General features: G+C 40.9%; 2 protein-coding genes across 2 annotated transcripts; both read right to left on the bottom strand.

The window, feature by feature from the left end:
• Positions 1 to 1,134: 1,134 nt before the first annotated feature.
• On the bottom strand, positions 1,135 to 13,612 carry LOC311047953 (mixed lineage kinase domain-like protein). The gene is made up of 13 exons (XM_084060903.1): positions 13,465 to 13,612; positions 10,239 to 10,321; positions 10,065 to 10,101; positions 7,260 to 7,685; positions 6,300 to 6,480; positions 4,962 to 5,065; positions 4,275 to 4,401; positions 3,285 to 3,369; positions 3,218 to 3,227; positions 2,990 to 3,158; positions 2,765 to 2,814; positions 2,525 to 2,671; positions 1,135 to 1,763 (listed from the first exon to the last, which is right to left on the bottom strand). Exons 1-13 carry the CDS (start codon positions 13,511 to 13,513, stop codon positions 1,714 to 1,716), a joined length of 1,518 nt encoding a protein of 505 aa, XP_083917029.1. The 5' UTR covers positions 13,514 to 13,612; the 3' UTR covers positions 1,135 to 1,713.
• Positions 13,613 to 13,870: 258 nt separating this feature from the next.
• On the bottom strand, positions 13,871 to 18,233 carry LOC311047952 (ankyrin repeat and protein kinase domain-containing protein 1-like; the record flags this gene model as incomplete). Its single annotated transcript, XM_084060902.1, has 5 exons — positions 13,871 to 13,925; positions 14,703 to 14,842; positions 16,714 to 16,872; positions 17,638 to 17,806; positions 18,079 to 18,233. The coding sequence occupies 5 exons, from the start codon at positions 18,231 to 18,233 to the stop codon at positions 13,871 to 13,873; spliced, it is 678 nt and encodes a 225-aa protein (XP_083917028.1).
• Positions 18,234 to 26,813: the final 8,580 nt, after the last annotated feature.

Here is a 26,813-nt window from a genome sequence, read left to right as displayed (position 1 = left end):
AGGCATGCATCCTATACCCTGTGTCTTGGCGCCTCACTGTGGCACAATCATAACATTGCACATCATATATATAGAACACAGTATTACTGTACATGCAAGTGAGGACATTATATCCCATCAAATCTTAACAAGGAAGGACAGCCATTATTTGGCATCCAAGGTCCTCAATCACCTCTTTGGTCTGGTTAGGGGCAGTGAAAAAAAAGCTTTCAGCTTTCTCCTTTCTCATGGACACCTCAACACACACACACACACACACACACACACACACACACACACACACACACACACACACACACACACACACGAAGGACAGGGTCTCATTTTATGCGCTTATGGAAAGCAGACCTTTTTCCAACACCAAAGATCATGCTCCCCTCTACCCACCCGAGGTGGACCCCAGCACTGCTACACTCCCCCACACCCCCTGGGGACCACACAGAGGTACCAGGCCCTGAAGGTGACATTAACTCCTGAGGCATTTGACAATGTGGAGCAGCATCTCATAGAATTGTATTAATTGAAATACTTTAATAAAGTCAGTTCAACAGTGGAAACAAAGTTATCGGGCATGTTGGCAAACATGATTAAAAACTATGTTTTTGTGAATGCCACTGCGCTAAATACCTTGGAAAATACATTTTGAATCACATTTACACTCCCATTATGTCCTATGTAACATAATATACAAATCAAAATAATACTAAACTATCCCTCTAAATCTAGGAAGGTAAGAAAAAAAGGCCATGAGCCCGATTATTTTAAAATATACGTAGCCTATATTTTCATAAAATACATTTAATTGATTTAACCATATAATAGACCCAGATGTACAAATAACAGCATATAACAGGGGCTATAGAAAGCAATAGAAGAACGCTAAATAAATTGTTTATATTTTACTTCTTACTGTATATATGTTAACCATGCCTATAAGGAGCAATTTATACCAGGTTTAGATCCTCCCATATGAGCGGTGTGACACAAACTGTATAAGTGCCAAATGTAGCAAAAAAAATACAGGCATCAGACATTAAAATATCCTCTCAAAAAGTGTTTTATTGGAAAGATTGACCCACACAACTCAAGAATAGACACCAATATGTTGGATAACTCCACATAAACCCTCCGCTTTAAAACCTCAAAACGTTGCTTTTGACCCTGAAAAAAGTATTTTCCACTAAATCCATGAAGCACAACCTTTAATATTTGAGGTAGGAGGGTATTAGGACCAGTACAAACTATATCATATTACTATTGCAATTTATTTTGGGTTGGGCCTTTTTTTTGGCAGCATGTGGCCTACTGTACCACATGCTGTTTACATTTCTGACTAATAAAGTATTCAATAATCAATAAATCAATAATCATGTCCTGAACATAATCAACCCCTGCTCATTGTTCTCCATAAAAATCATATTAAAGTGATGGTCAGCCACATCTAAACATCTATTTTGATGGAGAAACAGCTTTTCTCTTTGTTATATGAAACACGTGTTAATGTTAGAAAAATCTCCCACGTTAGCAAAAAGGCAGTAATTGTAAACATACACTAACATTAAGCCTTAATATTTTTAAAATTAAAATAATATGTATATTAGTGGTGCTCGAACAGTGACAAGACTTTTCGGTCCTGAACCGTATAACACATGGTACAATATACATCCATGCATAAACACCATGCTGTTCCTTCTTCTGAGAACACCTGTTGGCTTACTCCTCCTCCAACTCCTCCATCACCTGGAGTAGCTTGTCCACCAGCACTGTAGAATAGAGATAAATATCATTTATTTTGTGGGATGTTTAATTACGACTACATCAAAAGGCATGAGTTGAAATAACCAAAGGGGTACAGCACCAGTGACCAATGAGGTTATGGTTAGAGGAACACAAGAACGCTCGCCCCAAAACGTGCTCGCCCCGGGTCAAATCCGGCGACCTCGGAACGGTCACCACCAGGTATTACTAAACGTAACCTCAGTAAAACTAATACAAGAATATAAGAACCGCGGGGGCGATCGGTCCGTGGAAAAAATGGGGGCGAGTGTGTTTTGGGCCGAGTGTTCTGGTTACCAGTCAGAGAGATAAAACCGGTGTTATTGATGTGAAACAATAAAATAAACTGTAATTTAATGCATTTTGACACTTGAATTTCCGGTCTGGAGTGAGTAGACAAACCGGGATGATACTCTTAACCCCATTGGAATAGTTTTCCCAGTCTACTCTAAATGGTAAATGGACTGCATTTATAAAGCGCTTTTCAATGTATTTCACATTCACCCATTCACACATTGATAGCAGAGGAAACCATGCAAGGCACCTGCTCATTGGGAGCAGTTAGGGGTTCAGTGTCTTGCTCAAGAACACTTCGACACGTAGCCAGGAGGAGCCAGGGATCGAACTTGGAACCTTTGGATTCCAAGACGCCCGCTCTACCTCCAGAGTCACTGCCGCCCCACCACTCTACTCTGTCTGCTCTGGCATAACACTGAACCTGTGTCCAAAAGAAGCTAAACACAATTACCTCCAGCTGTTGGCCTTTTGAAAGGTTCATACGCACGACAGGCATCGATCAGTTGTCCCAACTTTTTAGGACAGTCCTCAGGAAGTGGTTCTAGCACTCGCTTCTCCTCACACACTCTCTTAAAGATGTGGAGATCTGTGGTACAATCTGTTATGAGAGACATGTGTTATAATACATACAAAGTGCAAAGTGTGCAAGAAATGTACAGTTTGCGTTAACCACTCTTTTCAGGACACACACCGGCAAGGGGTTTCCTGCGCGTTGCGATTTCCCACAGGACCATTCCGAGACTGGGAAAATAAAATAAAAATACAGTGTGGTTTGGTTCATTTGTTAATTTCAGTTATTGGCTCTAGGTCCAACTAGAGTTAATTGGTTATCCTCTGAACTTTATTGTATTTATGCATTTTATTTGTTTGTATGTTTTATACTTTGTTATTATTCTTATTACTGTAGAGGACTGACCTGTAAATCTCACATATCTTGCAGTATGGATGGTTGACATCCTCCAGCTGCTCAGGTGATTGGTAGCGCAGGGACCTCTTCTTTGGGCTCCAATTCCTTCTCAAGGACGTCTCTGTTTGTGCCATATTTGTCCAACCAAGCGCAACAGCAACCAATGGGCGTGAAGACACTTGACAAAGGGTCAATTAGCCGAAAGAATAAAATTGTGACATTTAAAAGATCATATACATGCAATGAGCTGTGAACAAAATGAATCAAGGCAAAATTTAATATGAAATATTTAACTCTGTCATACCTTAACTCTGTAGCCTTCAGCTACCATGAACCTGTCGCTGGTGATGCTCCCATGGACTTTGGATTTTTGTTCTGACTGATGTAATCTAAGAGGAAACAATAGTAGTCAGTGTGTCATTTATCAGAATCAACTTGTAAGAGATTTTAAAGGTGTGGCTTAACCCTGCCTGGATACTAGGAATGGGGATTAAAAAAAACAAAAAACAATTTAAATCCCCTCATCGATCCAATTCCTTATCAATCCCACTATTGATTCTTTACTATTATTAGTTGTTGGTAAATTGGTGCTAATCTGGGGCATTCATTCTATCACTTTCATTTAATTTCTGCAGACAATCAAAGGAAGAGTCTGTTGAACTCAACGATGCACAACATTTAAGCAATATGCACATGATGCAAGCTATAAATCCATGATCCTTGCTTTTACCTGACAGCAACAATATGATTGTGCCAGTGATTTGATTTAGCCCATTAAAACCGGGATTTATTTTAGATTTTAGCGTTGGCCATTCAAAAATAGGGTTAGGGTTAGGGTTAGGGTTAGCTTTAACTCACAGCTAGGGTTAGGGTTAACTCACAGCGTGTCACTTTGTGCCGCGCTGCGAGCATGTAAATCTGCTATTTTTGAACATTTTAGAAAAATCTTGAAAGCGTTTGAAAAATCTTTAATAATTTTGAATTTATTAACACAAATATTCTGGGGGGTCCCTGGCACAAAACATTTTCAGATGGGGGTCCGCGGCCAAATACATATAAATTTGGGGGTCCTTGACATGACAAAGTTTGAGAATGTTTTTCATTCGGTGACCTCGCGCGCGTGTACACGTGCGTGTGGGAGGGAATAATTATCGTATACCCTGCAAAGAAAACCCAGAACACACCACTGGAATGTACCATGTCAAAACGTCAAGTCAGATTCTTACTTATTGAACTCATTCTGAATCTAATTGGTTTGTTTTTCTCTACCAAAGACTTTCCACTGAGAACTCACCTGTAGATGCCCTGTGCAGCATTCAGACACATGCGAGCCTTCCTGTCCCAAGTTAGTTTGAACTTCGAGTTGTTGTCCAAAACCTCTCTCAGACTTCCCTTCGAACAGTACTCCATCACTATGAGAACTAGTGGCAGGGAAAAGGAAATCTCATATGATATAGGACAGTGGTTCTAAACCTTTTTAGGCTGCAACCCCCAAAGATAATCATATTTGAACCCCACACTGATAAGCACTTGGAATTGTATGAGTTGAGGCATTACATTTAGTTTGACTTGGTTCCCACAGATAAATATTGTGAAAATAGCAGATCTACAAGTTCACAATGCATCGCAAAGTGAGGCGTTGTGAGCTTGTAAATCGTCTATTTTCACAATATTTGCCTCTTTCTTATATTTCTTGAAAATTTGGCCGATGTTTGACCAGTTATAATATAGTCGGTTGATGCATTGATGATTCATTTAATTTCATTTATTTAATTTTTTTCTATTAAAAAGGTTAAATTGTCACTTTACTGTCATCTGGGGACCCCCTCAAAATCATGTGGGGACCCCCCTGGGGGTCCTGACCCACAGGTTGAGAACCACTGATATAGGAGACAGGTAAAGTAGAAAAATGAAAGCAGATGATGACGTGGTTTAAATAATGCTTCTCAACAAGTAAAGCACAATTATAAAAATGACTCACCACCCTCGGCACCCAGGAAACAGACTCCAAACAGCCGCAGTATGTGTGGTGATTCATAGTTCATCATGTTTGCGATCTCCTTCTTGATTATATTCATCACCTCACTTTTAGGGAAATAATACAATACATAGATTAACACCCAGCCAGGCCCACTCTCTCCCCACACTGTATAATAATACAATACATATTAACACCCAGCCAGGCCCACTCTCTCCCCACACTGTATAATAATACAATACATAATAACACCCAGCCAGGCCCACTCTCTCCCCACACTGTATAATAATACAATACATATTAACACCCAGCCAGGCCCACTCTCTCCCCACACTGCATAATAATACAATATACATATTAACACCCAGCCAGGCCCACTCCCCACACTGTATAATAATACAATACATAGATTAACACCCAGCCAGGCCCGCTCTCTCCCCACACTGTACATGATTGACAGTAATGTTAATCTATTTTGTTCCATTACAGCAGTGGTTCTCAAACTTTCATGCCAATGACCCCGAAATGTATATGCATTTGGCCGCAGACCCCCTTCTGAAAATATTTTGTGCCAGGGACCCCAAGAAGAGAAGATGTGTGTTTTTAAAAAGAAATGTAAATTATTCAAACTTTTCCAAACATTTCCGATATTTTTATCAACATTTCAAAAATAGCAGATGTACAAGCTTGCAGAGCGGCAAACATAATGGATAAAGTGGTTAAAATGATTGTCATGCTATGTTAACTACTTTTGCTGGGTACCCTCTGGAACCCCCCCTCCCCCCCAAGGGTGTCCCGGACTCCACTTTGAGAACCAATGAATTGCATTGTATTTGTAAATAAAAAAGGCCATGGTTATGTATGGCATTCATCGTTGTGTTTGGCATCCGACGAATGCCATACAGTAGCAGGCATAGCAGTTGCGGCCATTTTGTGGTTCCACCGATCCAAAGCACATTAATTTTTCCCATAGAGATTTCCAAACATATTTATATCTATTATTTTAAGCCTAGAATCAAGCCATCCAGGCTCCTGGTGAATCATGACCATAACACATTTGATTCTGTGAAGAAAGAAAAAAAGGATATTTCATCATATAATTAAGTAGGACATTTTCACAGAATCAAATGTTTTATGGTCATGATTCACCAGGAGTCTGGATGGCTTGATTTAGGCTTAAGATAATTGAAATAAATATTTTTGTAAATCTCTATGGGGAAAATGAATGCATGGGCTTTGGATCGGTGGAACCACAAAATGGCCACCACTACTATGCCCTATAATCTATATTGTATTATTATAGTATAAACATTTGATCAATTAAAAACTTGTGCCGCAAACCTTGGTGTAGTTGGGTACTTTGGACAGAGGTATTTTTTGAAGGCCACAGGATATTTCTTGTATTCTCCCTTGTAGACTTCAAAGATGTCAGTTTTCATGATGGGCTTTTTGGGGAAATCAAAGATCAGGTCCCTAGGGAGGATCTTTCGGACGCCTTCAGGAATGATCTCAGACTTCTGAACTGGTGACGGCAAAACCACCAATGAGATTGAAAAAGAAAACGAAAACATCAGACAGCTGTCAGTAAATCCCTTTCTGGAATAAAAACATTGAATAAATAGCACAGCCTAAAGTCACTGAGGGATACTGCTGTGAATAAATGACTTTCAAATTAGCCTACTTTATATTTACCACAATCATGACTGGGGCTTTTGTTTTCTTAATTGTTTTATTCAATTGAAAAAGTCTATATACAAAGCATTAATGTGAAATGTCTAACAAATAAATAACCGTTCCTCTGAAGTCTGGGATGAAAAATCATCCTGACCTTTGTGGGTGAAATACAAAGTGCAATAGTTCACAAACCATAACATGCACTGTATTGAATGAGATGTGGCAACTGACTTTCAAGTTGTTTACTTACTCATTTCCATCATTTTGTCTGCCTTAGCCTTATCCAGTTTCAATGAGAAAGCATCCAGTTTCGCCTCAGTTTTCTGTTGGTCCATCATATGTTGTAGCACTGTGAAATACATGTGATATTAAAGCCAATCACACAATCAACATTAACTTCATAAAGGCATACCTACAGCTTACATTTTAGACATTAGACACTGGTTCTGTAGAACCAGTGTCTAATGTCTACACTATTATACAGTCAACACTGGTAGACTAATAACAATAATAATAAAACATATATAATAATTAGACCTATTTCAAAGGCCTGTACAAATCTGGCTCAAAGAACGATGATAGACTTCTTGCACAAATGTATTTTATACAAGACCCCCCTGCTCTCACTTTTCTGGATCTCTGCACAATCCTCCTTCCTGTCTGCTTCATCCTCTTCCCGTTGAGAAGCTTCCTCTTCCCGTTGAGAAGCTTCTTCAAACAGCTTGTGCACGTTCTGGAGACGGCCATTCAGGCTCGCAAACTCGTCCTCGTGGTTGTAGGTCTTCATGATTCGCTTGATGAGATTTTCTTTATCAGCGGTGAATTTTCTGACGACATCCGAAGCAGACTCGAGCGTGAGCTTGAGCTCCTCGAGGGCCGTTATCACCTGGGGAGAGATCTTGGCCCCTTTTCGCTTGATGGCCCTCAGCATCTGCTCCAGCCTCTTCACACGTCCTTTCAGGCGCGTGCATCGTTTCTTGTTGGCCTTGACCTCCTCGCAGAGAGCGTAGAGTGTAGTCGCTATGCTCAAGATGGGGTCTATCAAATCCATGACTGAAGGGAGAAAGGGGGACAGATTTTTTAGGTTTAACTGCAATAGACTGAATTTGAAAATGTTCACCATGTTTAAACATATTCTTCAGGTATGTATTATGATGTCATAGGTATACACTAATAAGGATACACATGCTGTCTAACTCGTCTAACTCAGCTGTGACAAAGATTGCCACAGATTTGGAGGCACAGCAGGTCCAAGGAGCCTCAGGCCACAGCTATACTACGTTATCCTATTAACCCATTAAGACCTGCATGAGGCCCATTCTACAAATGCCTTCTAAACCAGTAGTGCTTTCAAGATTTTTCAAAAATGTAAAAAAAAATAGCAGATGTACAAGCTCGCAGCGTGGCACAAAGTGATGCGCTGTGAGCTTATATATCAGCTATTTTTTGAATAGGCAACACTACAATCTAAAATGACACAGATTTTCCGGTTTTAATGGGTAACCCTGTAAAGCATTGTGCTCATGACACCATTGTCACACATAACTGTATTGTGCAGATTCCATTATGTGTTGTACTAACAAATATAAAGCATATTACAACTATCTGCACTTCTCAATCTCAGCTAATACTGCGGTGAGGACAGTCAACAGAGGAAGAGGCGGTCAGTCACTGGAGGCCACAGGTATAACTGCTTGTGTTTTCTCATGCAATGCATTGTATCCACTACACTGCCAGACTTTAATTTACTGCATGAATACAACAATACCATGTACATATGTTTTGGTCATGCAATTCTTTGAGCACATACTGGACTGAGATTTTTAATACTCTTACAGAATTAACTGGGACACTCATTGAGCCTAAAGCCATTACCACGCTGTTTGGTATTTCCCAACTGCCTCTGTCTAGATCTCAAGCAGACTTGATAGCCTTTGTAACACTGCTGGCAAGACGCCTAATACTTATGAGATGGAAATCGCTAATTCCGCCTTCCCATACTCAATGGATAAGAGACATTTTTAATAACTTACAACTCGAAAAAATTAGATACACATTGAGAGGCTCTGTTAGAAAATTCCACGACATGTGGGATCCCTTCCTGGTTTACACAGATAGAATTACTTTCCCGGTTATTCCTGAATGAATTTTGTTACTTAAAAGGGTGGAGCTAAGGTGAGACCAAAATGACGCTGTGTGTGTGTGTGTGTGTGTGTGTGTGTGTGTGTGTGTGTGTGTGTGTGTGTGTGTGTGTGTGTGTGTGTGTGTGTGTGTGTGTGTGTGTGTGTGTGTGTGTGCGCGCGTGTGCGTGCGTGGGTGTGTGTGTGTACGTGTGCGAGTATTTGTATTTGGGTTTGTTTCTACTTTGTGATGGATTGTTTTAATGTTTCACCTGTTGCTTTGTTGCTATTGTTTTGTTTTTTTTTGTTGTTTTTTTCTTTCCCTCTGTTGGCACATATGAATGTATGGGAGGATGTGAGCAAAGACACACAGCACAGGTGGCTGTCACCAATAGGTGAAACGCGATGGTGGGCTAAAGACGCTGCGCTTACAAAGGTTTTGGGAAGTTTGAGGATCTAGCTGGATGTCTTTACATTGATCTGATAGTGACACTCAGGGCCCTGAGTAATAAAGATAATATGAAGCCGATGGTGCGTGCGAAGGCCAGCGGGTATGCAGATACACTGCTGAAATACCACTAGCCTCACTGCCCAGACAGTTCTGCGCGTCTTCCAAACAACAACTCCACTAACCAAGTACTTGCAAACGAGTAGAATGGATTTGCTCACTGTCCATCGCTTTGTGACAAGCACACAAGGGATTGTGAAACACTAAGGGACTTTGCAGGGGTAAAGAGTGCCACAGACAACTTTGTGAAGTGGGCGAACGCTCAGTTAAATGAGTGTGACTGTGAGGACGCAGAGGTGGAAGCTGCACTGCCGAATCTGCGACCAAAAAAGAAAAAAATGATGCCAGGCGAATTATGTGGTGATACAACCATCACAGATGCCTATCAGAAGTATGAGATTAGAGTGTAAATGTGGATATACCGTCAATGAAAGTCTTTCCCGGCGTTTTGCTCAAAACAGAGAATTGTACACCGATTTTGCCCTGCTTGACCCCCAGAAATACGATGACATAAAACGTAACGGTGTGCCTGCTGGCGCTCTGAAAGCGCTGAGCGCAAACCTGATGAGGTGAGATGAGGCACTATCTCGTTTTGATACATGCTAGATGCTACTGTTCTTAATATGCTGCTCAGTTTTAATTCACTGCACTTTAGGATTTTATGCTTGTTTTTTTATGTATTGATAGTTATTTTATTGTACACTGCTGGTCCTATTTTTGTTTCATGTGCAAGCATGTAAATGACAAATAAAATGAACCTTGAACCTTGATTTACAAAGACGATAATTGAGAATAAGCACAAACCTGATTCCCGTTGGTCCTGGAGAGAGGGAGAGGGAAACTAAAAGAAAACAAAGACATAAAAGCATTTGAATAGATAGATAATCATTACCATCATCATTAGCAGCTCCTTTAGCACTTGTAGGACGGTATTGTTTTAAAGTGAGAAAGTGAGTGCTGACTGTGTGTATTCATTACCAGCTCTGTTACCACTTGGTGGACGGCATCCTTAATGCCAGGCTTGTGCTTCGCATAGAGGGCTTCTGTCTCAGCAGTGCATTCTGGGAACAGAAGATTCAGTTAATCAGACAGACTGCAGTTGATTCCTAGAACCATGACTATAACGCTGTTCTATCCACCACTCTCTTCTATTCTCCTCTCTGTTCTGCCATCATAGAACATAGAGGATGTAATCGGGCACAACATCTGGCTTGTGGCATGCTGTTTAAAACGGGCCCCACCCGCAAACATTGAAAGCCAATCATAGTCAATCGGAATGGAATGTGAAAGATACATCTTGATCACTTGACTACAGGTGGGAATGTGGGAGAATGCAAGTCAAACATCTCATATTTGAGAAATGCAGCATCTAATAAACAACATGACATGCAGGAGGAGCGAGTGAGTGAGCAGGCAGGAATGTGTGGAATTGGAATGTGGCTGTCATCCTTGATTCCTCCGGATTCACATCTAATCCTCACCTCCTCGCGCTGAGGCAGGACTGAGGCGGGAGTGGAGGACAGGAGTGTGGACGTTAGAGTATTGGAATATGGCTCTAGTTCAATGGTTCTCAAACATGTTTGGCTCAGGGCACCCCTGTAAACAACTTTTTCATCCACTGCACCCCTGAATTACATTGTTACTTTATAGCACCTTACATGTACAGTATGTCATATAACGATACGTAAATATGTGAATCTTTCCCCCTATGTATGTCACGAGGAAAACTTGAGAGAATGTCCGTTTCCATTATAGGACAGATTGAAAATAACTTTGTACTTGACGTTTAACCCCAGCATCCCCATTCTGATGGGAAACATATTCGCCCAAAATAGCTAATCTACAAGCTCACAACGCGTCACAACGCGTCACAACTTGACACTTTGTGAGCTTGCAGATCTGCTATTTTTGGCGAAGAGATTTGGTGTAGACTGAAAAAGAACGCACCAAGTATTCCGCGGCACCCCTGGACCTGCGCCACGGCACCCACTTTGAGAAACCCTGCTCTAGTCTTCATTGGTGTAACTAAAGGCCAGACCGCACCAATGCCACTCCTTGCAACTGCCATTGGGGAAAATGGTTGCAAGTATAGCTGCATGTTGCAAGGAGTTGCGACCAGGGCCATCTATTAGAGAGTTACGCCAACTCCGTTCACTTCTTTGGGCCAGGTCTTCTACATACACATACATTGGCGAATAGTGACAAATCCCCGGAAGTTCATGGAATGCATTCAAGTCGACGGCTCCTTGTCACTATTTCCAGCTACAGTACATGAACCACGTGACCGACGCTGTTTCTGACCCCCCATTGGCGCAACTCTCTAATAAAAGAGTGGACTGGCCTTTAGCTCCGCCCCTTTTCTGATTGGTTATGAATTGATGTTTTCTAATTTTCTACATAACTTTACACTGCTTGTCATACAGACTTGTGGTTCATAATTGGACTCGGTTGAGTCTTCGTCCTTCATTGGTGTAACTTAGCTGTTTCGTTAGGTCAATATTTGATCGTTCCTATCTTTTGACCACTTCTTACATACAGACATGTGTCATATTATTGGACTGGTTTCAGTGTCCAATCATAATACACATCATTGGTGTAACTTAGTCATGCCACCTTTCCTGATTGGTCAATGGCTGAAAAAACATCTATCAGGAGACCACAAGGGGAGGTAAATGTAATGTTCCTATCTCCTTTGTACATATAGTGTTTACATTTTTTTATGTAATATTGTGTTAATTTATTTAAGTTATGCTATTTGAATAATCGAATACATAGGACTACAATGGAAACCACAGGACTTCTTTGTGTTATCCTTTTAGCTTTAGTGTCTATTCTGTAGCACGCACTGTTTATATTTCTGACTAATAAAAGTACTCATTCAATCAATCAATTGATATCACTGGCCTTGTATGAGAGTCCTTGTCTGTTATTGGTGTATGTTAGCCCTGTCTCCTTTCTTCACAAATCAATTTCTAACAGGTCATACCATTGGTACTGGTAAATGGTGCATTTATATAGCACTTTCATCCAAATCCCTTTACATAGATTGTGCATCTCTCCCCCAGCCCCGGCAGAGTAGTTCCGGAGAAGCGGATTGAGTGGCCCTGTCTTGCCCTTAGAGGACTGACCGTGGGTAGCTACTGGGACGCAAGTCGGGGCTTGATCAACGCCGGCTGGGTCACCTGGGTATATGTTGTTGCGAGACCCGAAACACCCGTCGACCCCAGGCCCCAAGTCCCAGTTGCATCCATGTGATGTTTTTCTTTATGCATTACATTCACCCATTCACACGCACATTCATACACCGATGGTGGAGGTAACCATGCAAGGCGCCAACCTGCTAATCGGGAGCAATTAGGGGTTCAGCGTCTTGCTCAAGGACACTTCGACTGTGGGGGAGCACGGGATTTTGAACCATGTATAGGCTTTTGGATTATGTCATTGGACTCAGGGTCCTTGACCTTGTCCCTCACTAATGTTACCCTAGCAACCACAGACTAAGAACAAACTACACGTTTTACCGAATCAACATCCTAGCAACTGCCTGTTTGATGATTACAATTGCCTAAAACACCCAATTTGGTATCAATACAGGTATCAAATTTATTGCTGTCTTTGATGCATTCATTGATTAGAGAGAGCACTAACGAGCACAAAGAGATCAATTAAGAGCTCCGGGCGAGCTCCCCCTCCCCCCACGGACAGAGGCGCCCCTGCTATTCTTTATTTAGAATCAAAGTTACCTATTTAACCCTTAATTAGTATTTGCACAGTTATTGTTTGAAGTGGCGCTGCTAAGCAGCTTATTGAAATTAATGGACAGGGACTAAACATTGTTCCTCTCGTTCATATGTGGCTCAATGAAATAAATAAAGTCATCAAAGTCACCGCAAAATGAGCGTGATTTGTTTTCCAACTTTCAAGTTCATTGCTGCTTCTATAACATACATTCTTCACAAATGCTATTTCTACTGAGCATATTTGCTTTCAGCAAGCCCACACAGTATTCTCCAGGAACTGCTGTCTCGACTTTTCTACTCCATTATATTCTCTTATATTCTATTGTGTTCAGTGGCATTTCATTTTTCTCCCGTTGGTGATTAGTTCACCAGTGTCAGCAAGCCTATCTCTGCAGTTTGGAGGTCTAAAACTATTCAACTTTCCATTCAAGTGATGGTTGTTGCATGCATGGCAGCCTTCTCACCTGCAAACAGAGGTCTTTTATCTGGTTCTTGGTGCCAGCACCTCTCCATGAGCTTTACCAGGTCCTCCAGCCCTGTGGCCTGCTTTGGGTCAACCTCCAGGGACGGCCTTTGTCCCTGAGGGACCAGAAACTCTATGATGGCGGGGAGGGAATCTGAGAGAACAGAGTGGAGGATAGATGATGGGGGGGATGGATGAATTGAAGAGAATTCTTAGTAATCTGTAGGAGAATAGTTACTTATCAATGTATTTCTAATTATTGCTATTGTTGAATTAACATTAAGCCAAAGAGCCAAAGATGCCATATGTGAGTCAGAGGCAATGTGTGATTTAAGGAGTGAGAGATTGATGGAGAGAGAAGTGGAAATTAAGACTAAGGACAAAGCAAAAAAAAAGGAGAGAGAAAATCACTTGCCATATGGTTCTTTCCCCTTCAAAATGGAACACAGAAGCATCCCATAGCTAAAATAAAAAGAGAGATATCAGGAATGTCAGCATTTACCTTACATAGCATTCATGTTTAATTTGTCAATTGAGAACACAAACAAAACATCAAAAATAGCAACTAGATAAAATGTCCATGTTGTTGGGGTATTTGTCACTGTACACATAGGCCTATGTGAACTTAGGTTAGTTTGCACAGACAGAAGTAGCTACATGTATCTGCTTTAAACAAAACTAAAACAAATCTAATAAAACAGAAAGATCAACATGACTACATGACAACATGAACTTTCAACTTGAATGGTATGAAGCCTATCCACTACACATAATAAGCATGATTACCTTAGTTTTATTCACAAACAACTGCACCTGTCTGGAGGTTTACTAGCCTAGCGGTAGGTTCTTGGTTAGTTGTACTGGTTGTACACTGTGTGTATTACTATTTCTTGTTTGATTATTGGCTTTTTTCTATTGTGTAAAGTGTATCACTTGGAGTTATCTTATGTATTTGTGATGTATCTTGGATGACTATTTTGTTGTTTGTTTTTGTATTCGTATGTTAAGCTTAGACTGTGTAATTTTAACGCTGCATCTTGGCCAGTTCCCACTTGAAAAAGAGACTGTGTCTCAATGTGTTTTTACTGGTTAAATAAAGGTTAAAAAAAATATATATATGTTGGACATTCACAGGGCTTTATTGCCGCAACAGACGGCTGAGTTGATTGAGTTGAGAATATAATTAGATAGACACAGACAATCCCACAGGTTGTCTGTGTCTAATGATGAATAGCCTACCTGTAGACATCAAAGGCGGGGGTGGCTTTGTATGACAAGGAGATTAAGGCCTCTGGAGGCATGTAGCTTGGCGTTCCCGCCCCCTTGCTATTAGCAGTCGTTGAATAGTTGACAAACTTGGAAAGGCCAAAGTCAGTGATCTGGATGAAAAGAGAGCAGAATGGAGAGAAAATAAAGGGAACAGAGACGGAGGAAGAGAGATATGCAGAGAAGTGGAAGGAGGAATAGAGAGAGGGTTAGGAGAGAGAGAGCAAGAGTGAATGATGATATAGCACACGTTAGTATGCATTACAACAAAATAGGACCCGAAGGGTGGACATAATAGCTGTGGTTGTTGTTGAACATAGATAGGATAGGCTTGAACTATCAATTTCTGAGTTATTCCATGTTACATAAACTGAATTAATGAGTTTTTCACTTTTCACTTCAACCAACACTTCTGCTCCGTTTTAGGACTGTTTTGCTCATCAAAAATAACAGATCTACAAGCTCACAACGCGTCCATTCGTGAGACATTGTCAATTTGTATATCTGCTATGATTCGTGCCTGCCCGGAAAGGCTGCTCAGGGTTTAGTCCAATCAGAACACACAGCTGCCATTTAACAGCCTCTCACTCCTGTGCTCCTGTGATATTACAGATTACCTGCGCAAGCATGACACAGAATCTGAGATCACAAACACCCTAGAGCAGAGCATCAGATACAGTTATTACATGAACATAACATTGAACCTTCAATGCATAATTAAACTAACACATATCATAGTATAATCTATAGAACCACAGTACAATCCACAGAATCGTCCTATTAACAATATGAAATTAAATGCCACAGGTAGGAGGCCGGGGAGGTGGAGGAAATTTGACAGCTGTACGGACCGCCATAGTTGCACTGAGGGAATGAGGGTGTGTGTGAGATAGCTTGTAGCGAATGAGAATGAAGAGAGGTTGAACGTGGAGAGACAGACTGACTTGTGAGAGTATGTATTCATTAACTTGTTATACATATGTTACATTGAAATGTGATGAGACTTGATCTGGTGGCGTTCTCAACTAGAAGATTCTCATTCTACTGCTCTACCAACACAATGTGGAATGCCCTGACTCCATCCATTAAACAATGTGGTTTTGATTGATTGATGTACTTTATTTAGTAAGACATGAGAACAACAGTACATGGAAGTACAAATTCACAATACAAGGTCTACTAAACTGGAAGACTCATTAAGCACTGAGCTTGTTTAAGATGAGATCCCCATGCACACACATCATGATGACATATAAGAGACAGACAGATATACACACTACTATACAGAAGGTCATACAATCAGTTTACAGGTTACTGGTATGAAGAGTGAAAAATATGTACAAGAGAAGAAAGGGGGGGGGGGGTAGGGGGGGTAGGTTAGGACTTAGGGTAGGTTAAGATTTGGACAGGGGCCATTTTAGAATTGCAGCCTCCTGAAGGTGTATCTTTAGGGCAGTTTTGAAAGTGAGTAGGGTTTTACACTCCTTTACTCCTTTTGGTAGGGCATTCCACATTTTTGAGGAATAGCATGAGAACGAGTTCATTCCCTTTGTTGAGCCAAAAAAGGGTTGAACATGATTTGTGGAGCTGCCTCTGGTGTTCATTATCAGGAGACCACAAGGCGAGGTAAACGCAATGTTCCCATAGAAAGGAGGTGTCATTCACTGCCAACATTTTTCCCTTTTCTCCTTTGTATATATAGTGTTTTGTATTTGTTGATGACATGTATTATTGTGTTATTTTTATGCCATGTTTATGAATTGAATTCATAGGACCACAATGGAAACAAGTCCCCACGACTTTTTGGTGTTATCCTTTTAGCCTAAATGTCTGACTGTACTCTGTTTTACATCTCTGACTAATAAAGTATTCAATCAATCAAAAACAATAACTGAATGAATATGAGCTTGAACAATGCAGAGGATCGACATGCTTGATCCATCATCACTGATGGTAATCATCCAAACATTTGTCTGGGACTCACCTTGACATTTAGGTCTGTGTCCAGCAGGACATTGCCAGGCTTCAGGTCCTTGTGGATGATGGGATCAGGTTTGAGACCGTGAAGGTGCTTCATGCCCAGAGCCACTTGGTGAGCCAGTTGAAAGACCAGGGACCAGGGTAGAGGGTGGTTTAGTTTTTTCTGTTGATGGAGGGTTAAAGCAGAAGAGTCTGACTCAGAATCAGAGTCACACATATGAATAAAGGCTCATTTAAATATATCATTCTTAAAGGTTTTATGACATTCATTTTACATTTTTGTTTTGTTTTGTTTTTTGTTTTATGACCTCAATTACACCAAAAAAAAAGAAGAAGAAGAAGAAGAAGACTACTGCATATGTCCTATATACCATTAATGGTATACTTTAGGTTCTCTATATATTTATATTTGATTTAGAATTTTAGATAAAGATGATATCAGGATGATGGATGAAGATGGATATCATGAAGATGATATCCATCCATACATCCATCTTTAACCGTTTGGATCCTGGGGGCAACAGTTTCAGCAGAGAGTTCCAGACTTTCCCAGGAAACATTAGCCACTTCCTCCTGGGGGATCCCAAGGCGTTCCAAGGCCAGTGTGGAGTTCTAATCCCCCCATCTGGTCCTTGGTCTGCCAGGGGTCTCCTCCAAGTGGGAGAGAAGATGATGTGACATTTGTGAATCGTTTTCTTTTAAGAATAAGGTTTTCAAATTTGGGAAGTTCTTTTTGTTTAATTGTCAGATCAGTTCAAACATATATATATATATATATATATATACACAAATATAACCATAATCATAACCTTTTGATATGAAAGACAAAAAAGAAAAACATTTTACAAGGACTCACTATGTTGGAAATTGTTCAACATCACTGGATCATCAAATAAATCAGTGAATCAATAAAGGGGAAAAAGATGACCTGCAAGGAGGCGAGGGATCCTCTCTCCATCAGTTCCATGACCAGGCCGATCTGTATGACAGAGACAGATGGTAGACGGCCCCTGAAGACCCCCAGGACCTCTATGACATGGGGGCTCTCTGCCCGTCGCATCAGTTTAGACTCACGATCCAAGTTCTCATCTGAGGATCTGACAATGAGAGGGTTTCAATATATATAAGTATTTAATTTAATTATAATAAAAATGTGTGTGTGTGTGTGTGTGTGTGTGTGTGTGTGTGTGTGTGTGTGTGTGTGTGTGTGTGTGTGTGTGTGTGTGTGTGTGTGTGTGTGTGTGTGTGTGTGTGTGTGTGTGTGTGTGTGTGTGTGTGTCTGTGTGTGTGTGTGTCCGTGTGTCCAAGAACAAATGCAGTGTAAGTACTTTGAAATACAGTGTGTATCTTTTAAATCCTCACCACTTACCCGTCATCAGGACCTAATAATTTAATGGCCACATCCCGTCTCCATCCAAGATGTCTGACCCCATAGACTTGACCAAATCCACCACTACCAATCATGTTCCAGTCCTTGTCCAGAGTCTTCTCATCAATCACTGCTAGATCTGAGCAGCGGGCCATTGTTCACTAAAGAGAGGGAAGAGGATTACAAAGACAAAGGTAATTTACATACTACACAAAAATAAGGAAGTTTAGGGATGTTGCAATAATAACATTATGGCCGATCTACACCAGAGACTTTTCGCACACACACATACACACACACACACACACACACACACACACACACACACACACACACACACACGCATGTACGCACACACACACACTTTTAGATCCAGTCCTATTTTAAAGCCTGCGTATGAGGGACTCGCATATCTGTGCGCCTGGTGTACCCGGTAGATATGAATTAGATCTAAACAAACGCGCTGTACGCGCCACGCATACGCTCGCTTTGAAAAGTCTGGTGTGGATCGGCCGTTACTGAAATACCACTATATTAATAAGCCAACCACAAGAGGTGGGAAGAAACTGCACTAACAGAAATTACCGCATGTTCCAAGCAATTTGAATTAAACTATATATTTGCACGCACACAATGTAACATAAACACTTACTTGCACAAATACAAGACTGATATGTTCCGTTTTTATTTGCATTTAAAATATACAGCCTACTGTATTAATTTTGTACCCCCCCTTTTCTTTTCTCCTGTCACAACCAAAGGACCACAATGGAAATAATTTTTTTTATTATTATTTAGACTATTGTGCACCTGCCTTCATTTCTACATGACTTGTACAATCAATAAAAACTATATACATTCTCATGGCCATTTACAGTACATTTTGTGTCAACCTGGATCAACGGATAGGAAAGTTTGCATTTCATGAAGAAAATGTCTCTACGAGACATCATGCATACGATAACAACACAAACACACATGTCAGGACAAGTCATTAATAGCAAGGAGCCTAAGAACACCAACACACATAAGTCAGTTATAGCGAGGAGAGGAATAAACAGTGGTTGATATGAACTCAGATCCCTGTGGATTTGTAAGAGACTCACCAAGAGTCAGAGTCACTTGAACCCCACCCCCATCATAGCCCCTCTTCAATGCTTCAGAACAACTTTCATCTGAGACCCCCTGAACCTCTGTCCCACTACCCTGTCCCTGGACCCCTGCCTCACTCCCCTGCTCCTGAAACTCCACTAACGATCCCCACAGTTTGTCCTGTCCCTGACTGTAACACACCCACTCTACACTACACTGGTGTGGTACTGAGGGGTTGGAGGGACACACTAGAAGCACAGGTCCAACAGCACCTGTGTGTCACAGACATGCAGACATCTGGGTATTTCACCTACATTTGAGACAGCTACCCCGCAAAAGGGAAAAGGCAGAACGGTGCATTACAGGCAGGGCCGGCACGTCCTACAGGCGCCCTAGGTGGAGGGGGTTCCGAAATGGGTGGTTTTTGGGTGGTGTAGTATTCTGAATGATGACACTCGCACAATCGGTATTCTATCACTCGTTTGCAAGTCACATTACTGTGTGCATGAGTGAGTGAGTGAATTAAGCTTGTGATATGCCGGCCTGTCTGTCTGCTGCCTGGAACTGGGAGCCTGCTATGCAGCCTGGCTGCTGACTGAGCTGTGGAGGGGGGAGGGGGGAGGGGGGGCTGTTAGACTCATAGACATATAAAGGTAGACGCCTCCTCCGGCTCTGAGGCGTCTGTATCTCGGGCGCCATTTTGGAGAAGGCAAGCTTCCTGTCTTGCTGACAGCTTCCTGTCTTTCCGGGACTTGGCAAAATCTAGTTGTACAAAAATAAAGATATTCTTATACAACTAGATTCTGACAAGTCCCGGAAAAGACGCGCTGTGATTGGTCAGTAGTCAGGATGCTTGCCTTCTCCAAAAATGGCGCCCGAGATACAGGTCGCTCCAATTAACTGCAGAGGCCAGTGAGGTATCTAGGTTAGCTATATCTATGGTTAGACTGACGACGTCACCTCATCATAGAGCGCACCCACATTGTTGAACAGTTCATGCACTGCCTAAAACCAGTCAGTCACACACACACACACACACACACACACACACACACACACACACACACACACACACACACACACACACACACACACACACACACACACACACACACAGAGGCAGCACTAGCTTTCAAGTAGGTCAGTGGCTTAGCCCCAGGGCCTAGGAGGGGTCACCCAGCATTACTGGTCCATCTGCATTGCTACAGAGACAAAGGTGGAAGAAGGGATAACTTGTGTGCCCATCCAACCACCTGGTAACATAACCCTTGGGTTACCACCCGTCCTGTAAAATACACAATCGTCCTTTATTTGAGAAATAAATGTTGATTTGTCCTGTATTTTCCTAAATGCCCCATACACGTCTGTCATACACAGACAACACGTCAACACTGAAAATAAAATGAAATATTAAAGCCAGCTAAATTGTGCTGGCGGGGGGCACGCTGGACCTCCCAAGGGCACACACTTCCCGTGGCTGCAACTGGTGCACTCTGTGCCAATCCTCTGTCTGTGCCTGCCCTGCGCTGTCATTGTTGCCTAGTTACCGACACCAGTGCTGCTCTCTGCACCGGCACATAAAATAAACATTAAAATATATATATTTATATATTTTTTTAAATGAAAAAAAGTAGTGGAAAAGTCACGGCCCCGTCACACATTAGAAGGACATTCTAATGAGTGAAGGGGCCGTGATTTTTCGATTACTTTTTTCATGTATTTTCTATATATATTTTTTATGTTTATTATTATTTTATTATCATTATAACATCTTTTTAATAGCATGACTGGTATCCTGTATTTTTAACCTTTTGATCATTATTTCTAAGCAATGGCCACAATTATAATGTACTGTGCTTATACTGCACTGTTTAGTTTTGTTCCAAAGATACTGAAAGTGACAACATTCACACGGAAGTGCTGGCTAATTCATGCAGCATGGTTGGGGTGTCTTTACTGACCAATACTTGTGGCTTTCAGCCCAAACGCTAGCAACACGATGTGCAAACAAAGTTTAACTCGACTTGTTTAACACATCGCATGATTCATGAATGCGAAACCATCCACTCGCCATAACACTAGCCACGCATCTCCAGGCGTGGTTGGTTCCACACAGAGGAAAACATGTTTGTTCAAATCTTTAGGTTGTATGCTCTTTTGCTGCTAGCAGCCATTACAAAAATACTGTTATAGCTGCTATTCTTTGAAAGCCAACACAGATTTCCCGGTTTTAATGGGTTATCCCTGTAAAGCAGTGCGTTCATGACACCATTGTCACACATAACGTATTGTGCAGATTCCATTATGTGTTGTACTTACAAATATAAAGCATACATTACAACTATCTGAGGACAGTGAGGACAGTCAACAGAGGAAGAGGCGGTCAGTCACTGGAGGCCACAGGTATAACTACTTGTGTTTTCTCATGCAATGCATTGTATCCACTACACTGCCAGACTTTCATTTACTGCATGAATACAACAATACCATTCCATAGGTCACTAGTCATTTTTATTCTAGTTATGCATTGTAGCCACTACACTTACATATTGTTATTCAACATGTATACACAACATCATATATTTTTCACATCACAAATATTTTCATCTACAGCAGTGGTTCTCAAACTTTTTTGTGTCAAGCACCCCCAAATTGAAATGTATTTGGCTGTGGAGCCCCATCTGAAAATATTTTGTGGCAGGGACCCCCAGAAGATAAGATTTGTGTTAAAAATGAGATTTGCAAAAATGTTCTAGAATCTAGATTTAAAAAAAAAAGGCTTATCTATAAGCTCATATTGACACGCAATGAGCTTGTATATCTGCTATTTTTGAATAGCCAACATATAAAATATGGTTTAAGTGGTTGAAATGATTGTGACACTATATCAACAAATTTTGCCGGCGCCGTGATGGAGTTCAGAGGACAAAGACCAAAGCCTTTCAAGAGGAGAGACAGATGTACCACATAACTCCCTCTGCAACATGACAATAATAAAGCGTCTACTCTAACACCAAATGTTACCTTGTGTCCATCGTCACCTACACATTTATACACATTTGTCATTGCTACATGCACGCTCCTGAAGGGTGCTTTTTTCTAGTGTAAAGAACAATGAAATGGTGAAACTTGTGGTTTAGAACGGCAGCTCCTAAACGTGCTTTCAAAGGACTCTGCTGTGCAGTACTTTAGACATTCACATTCAAGCACTTTCAAAGGACTCTGCTCTGTGCACCAGTGACGACAAGCTCACAACACGTCGCACTCTCTCAACATGTAGTGACTGTGAACAACTTTTTGATATGTTTCTTCATTACATAAAACCATCAACACAACAAGTCAACAAGTTGTCCTATGTTTCTTATCTTTTTCTCTTTCTTTTCTCCTTCTTCGGACTGCGCCCCGGGCTATAGCGTAATAACTGGCCCTACAAATACCCAACCTCTGAACCTTTGAAATCTAGACAAGACAAACTGGTCCTGTTGTCTCCCTGCTGTCAAACTATTTCAAAAATCACTTCTTAAAAAAGGAACTGAAAGCTCATGGTGAAACAGTGCCATGTTGTTTCTGATGTATCACTATAGTAAGGGCCATTTAACACAATGTGGTAATCAACCTTTCAACCTTTCCAATGCAACCTTAGATTAAATCATGTCAAAGTGCTTCTCCAGTTAAAGCGAAAGTGAAAAAAGAAACGTTTATGTCTCTAGTAAAGCAGTTCATTTGAAAAGACTTAATACAGTACTACACTTTTCATCTTTATGAATATGCTACAGCAGTAATACCTCTGGGTATCTTGTATTGTTGAATGCCACAGATGGCCCTGACTGAAAAATACTGTTAATGTAACTCAGAGAGTGTGAAAGGGAACTGACACTTATACAGAGCAAAATCCTCTACACTCTCACTGTTAAATGAACAGTGAGCGTGAGGATTGATCTGAGTTCATTTATATTGATACAGACACAGTGCACATATCATACTTACTGCAGTCAGACTCAGTGCTGTAGCAGGCCTACAGTCTGCTCTGTACTGTAGAGAGAACTGTGGACAGAATAAACAGGAAGCAGGAAAAGGAAATTACCATTACACGTAAACTTAGCAACACACTGACCTCAATAAAACACATTAAAGAACGTAAGGAGCTCATTTACCTGTAGTGAGTGTTGATGCAGGACGCCTGTTCAGTGTTCAAACCCAGGACGCTGAAATTCAACTAAACAACAGCTTGTTTTTATGCAGACTCTGCTCCTCCTATCTCCTCTACTACCTGACAAGTCTGACATGCCAATGGCTCCATGTCTGAGTCTGACACACCCAAGCACAGATTGCTGACTTAAGGCCTTTGCACAAAGGGTGCGAAAAAACGCACGGGGAAAAACGCATGCGGAAAAACGCACGAATCGAACTGAGTTCGATTGAAAAAAACGCATCGCATCGCCGCATCGCATCGCCGCACGGGGTGTGCATGAGGTCATTGAGAACCATGTGTTATTTTTTCCGTTTTTTTGCGATGCGATGCGTTTTTTTTTTTTCAATCGAACCCAGTTCGATTTGTGCGTTTTTTCACATGCGGTTAAAAACTGATTGACTAATCGCACCCTGTGTGCAAAGGCCTTTACTATATGATTTGCTCAATTAAATAATGAATTAATATAGGGGGACCAGAGAAGGTGTTAAACACTTAAACCCTGTATATATTGACAGGGGTTCCTCAGGGCTCTGTACTTGGCTCCTTTTTACCCCTCCACACCAAATGTCTTCGACGTAATTAGCTGATGTACAAGCCCATAATGCGTTATGAGCTTGTAGATCAAAACGTGTCGTTTCGCACCACGTTTTCGGGCCATGTTTCGAGATTGTGGATCTGCTACTTTTGAGGCTTTTGTGTGACACTGTAGTATGATAAAGAAGTAGGGCGTTAATTCATAATAAAACAAAACACACAAAGTTAGAATATGGATTTTGATAGTTGGTCGAATGGTCAAGGCTCCAAAAAGACACTTTTGCCAAACACCTCCCAAGCAGCCTTGGCAAAGACAAAAAATAAGCCTAAACAACAGTTTTACAATACATAAAGACACTTGAAGGCAACACTAAGGCACAACACCTAAACAGGCGAGACGCTGTAGCCATTCCTTTACTGAAAGAAAGGACACCGCCAGCTTTCCCTCAGGCTGTTACAGTATTTGTGAATCAACCCAATGTCAACCTCCCTCTCATCACCTGCAGGCTCCTTTTTATAGGGAGTGAGACATACCAAAAACACAGAACAACAATTGGCAATTCATTTAACTCACAATAAGCTAACACTGGGCCTATGAGTTAACTTACACAATTATCAAAGGTTTTACCATCAACTTAACATGTTTTTCCGGGCGCCCATTCATACACAAACTCTTTTAAAATAAGATCGCTCTTAACCCTGAATCACACACCCCTTCTCCTCTACAGTACTTGGCACCTTCCCAATCAACATGGATTGCCATGGATTGAGAGGTGACCCACACAATCAATTCAACTTCAGTTCAATACATAAACATGTTTAAAACCATAAGTAGTACATGTGATCTGTAGCAATGCGTTTTACAGTACCAATGATAAAACATACAATAACACAACTTGACCCACACTTCGAAGCCGGCTGGATAGTGGTTAATTGAAAGCAGCTGGGTAGTCAGTGTGTAAAAGATGTGTGTGGACTGTGGAGATATAGAACGACAATATAAAGTTTGACCAGTAGATGGCAGTGAATGACTACTCCATAATGGAATATAGCAGCTTTGCAGTAGCCTAATAGGTGACCCTCTACTAAAATAAGTGACAATAATCTGATCCTGGGTCAGCATAATCATCACACAAATACACACTTAGCACAATTACTCAAGAACTGTACCTGAAGGGGTATTTCACTTAAAAAAAAAACACTTCTGGGGTCATTTTAACATCTACTCAGGGTTTTTGTGTGCACCCTAGACAGTTTTTTAAGTTGCTTGATTGAATATTTATATGTTTGATATTCATTTATCAGACCTTCCTATATAAACCCATTGAAAATTTGATTCATTGAAAACACACGTCCCCCTGGTTCTGGTGACTGATATTGTCCTTCTAGTGCCTGAGGTTGTTGTTATTCTAATCTTTATTATTATCATCACCTATGCTGCTGTATTGTCTGAAGGAAGCCGAACAAAAAAAAAAACGTTTCTCTTATGTATCTGCACACAACATATCATTTTGATTGACAATTAAAATTAATCATAATAATATATGCGTCTTACTTTCCCCCCACTGACCAGGTTAAATGCCAAACTGATTACATCACCATGTCCGCTCCAAATGTACCGTCTCTCAATGCAAACGTGTTTTTGGGATTGTCCAAAAGTCATGAGTCATGGAGGATGAAATCCTGTCAAACATGTTTTTAACACTTTGAATGAAATGTGAAATTTACTTCAACAATAACAAAAGCTATTAGCTTTTTACCATGACCTATTGTATAAATATACAAAGGCTTCAAAACGTAATTTGAAGTCAATAATGCACATATTTTGTTCAGTATGTGACGGACCCCCTGGAACCTCCTCCTAGGTTCCAGGGGGGTCCCTAGCTAGGAACCAAATGGAGCCTTACAGACTGTCTGTAAAGTCTGTGAGTGTACACATTGAACCACATGTACATTAAAGGTAGGGTAAGTGATATTTATTTGGTTAAAACAGCAATGAAAATACGAATTATTAAAAAAAGAAAAATCACCAGGGTTAAAGTGGTCAAAATACCAACAATACTCCATCAATGCAACAGTTCTACACAGTGCGTATGACGTGTGTTTTTCATTTGTCCATGATGTTGTTGTCATTGTTGTCATGTGATCAACACGAATCTGTCCGATTTTTCATATTCCATCCTCATTGGCTAAGGTTGGCTTCCAAAGTTTGCAGGATTGGTCCGTTTTGAACCAAATGAACGCAGCGTGCGATTTTCGTGAAATTCCACACGCACATTCCCACTAGGCCGAGGAAGAAATGCCACCCTTTTCACATTGGCCTGTTATAGCGCCACCAGCAGGTCTAATTTAGCAAAAAAGAAATTGGAACAAAAGCCTCAAATCATGAATGCAGTGTCTGATTGCCGTGAAAAGCCTAAGAATAAATGGCACCCTTTTCACGTTGGCCTATTATAGCGCCACCAGGAGGCCACAATAACCTACCTGACCTGGCGGAGACCTGTGCTCCGAGGAGCACTTTTTCTAGTTGTTATTTTTTTCATTAACAATTATTTTTCTGTTTTTATTTCGTTTTTTTGTCAGTCGGTGGGGGGAGGAACATTACATTACATTACAGTCATTTAGCAGACGCTTTTATCCAAAGCGACTTACAATAAGTGCATTCAACAAAGGTAGGGAACGAAACTACTAATCACCAGAAGTCCTAAGTGCATTTCCTGCAAAAACAAGCAACCAAGAGTATACCTAGCGCTAAGGTAAAAGTGCAATATATCAGCTACCTACTGTCTTAAACAGATGAGACAAAATAGCAAAATCAAATGAGCACGAGATAATACAAGACGTGTATGGACTAAACAAGATCCAATAAAACAGTACAACAATAAAACAAGAGTTCGTACAACTAGTTAACAACAAG

This window comes from Gymnoscopelus microlampas (assembly GCF_963454915.1).
Source record: "Gymnoscopelus microlampas genome assembly, chromosome: 6".
NCBI classification, from domain to species: domain Eukaryota; kingdom Metazoa; phylum Chordata; class Actinopteri; order Myctophiformes; family Myctophidae; genus Gymnoscopelus; species Gymnoscopelus microlampas.
The sequence above is the reverse complement of the archived record's forward strand: the minus strand, read 5'-3'. Positions and strand labels throughout refer to the sequence as shown.

Coding starts and splice junctions, on each gene's coding strand:
- LOC311047953 (XM_084060903.1), bottom strand. CDS start 13,513: ATGGAGAGGTGCTGGCACCAAGAACCAGATAAAAGACCTCTGTTTGCA. Junction 7,686..10,064: donor CCAGGACCAACGGGAATCAG/GTTTGTGCTTAT, acceptor TTCTCCCTTCAG/TCATGGATTTGATAGACCCC. Junction 5,066..6,299: donor AAGTACCCAACTACACCAAG/GTTTGCGGCACA, acceptor TTTCCCTAAAAG/TGAGGTGATGAATATAATCA.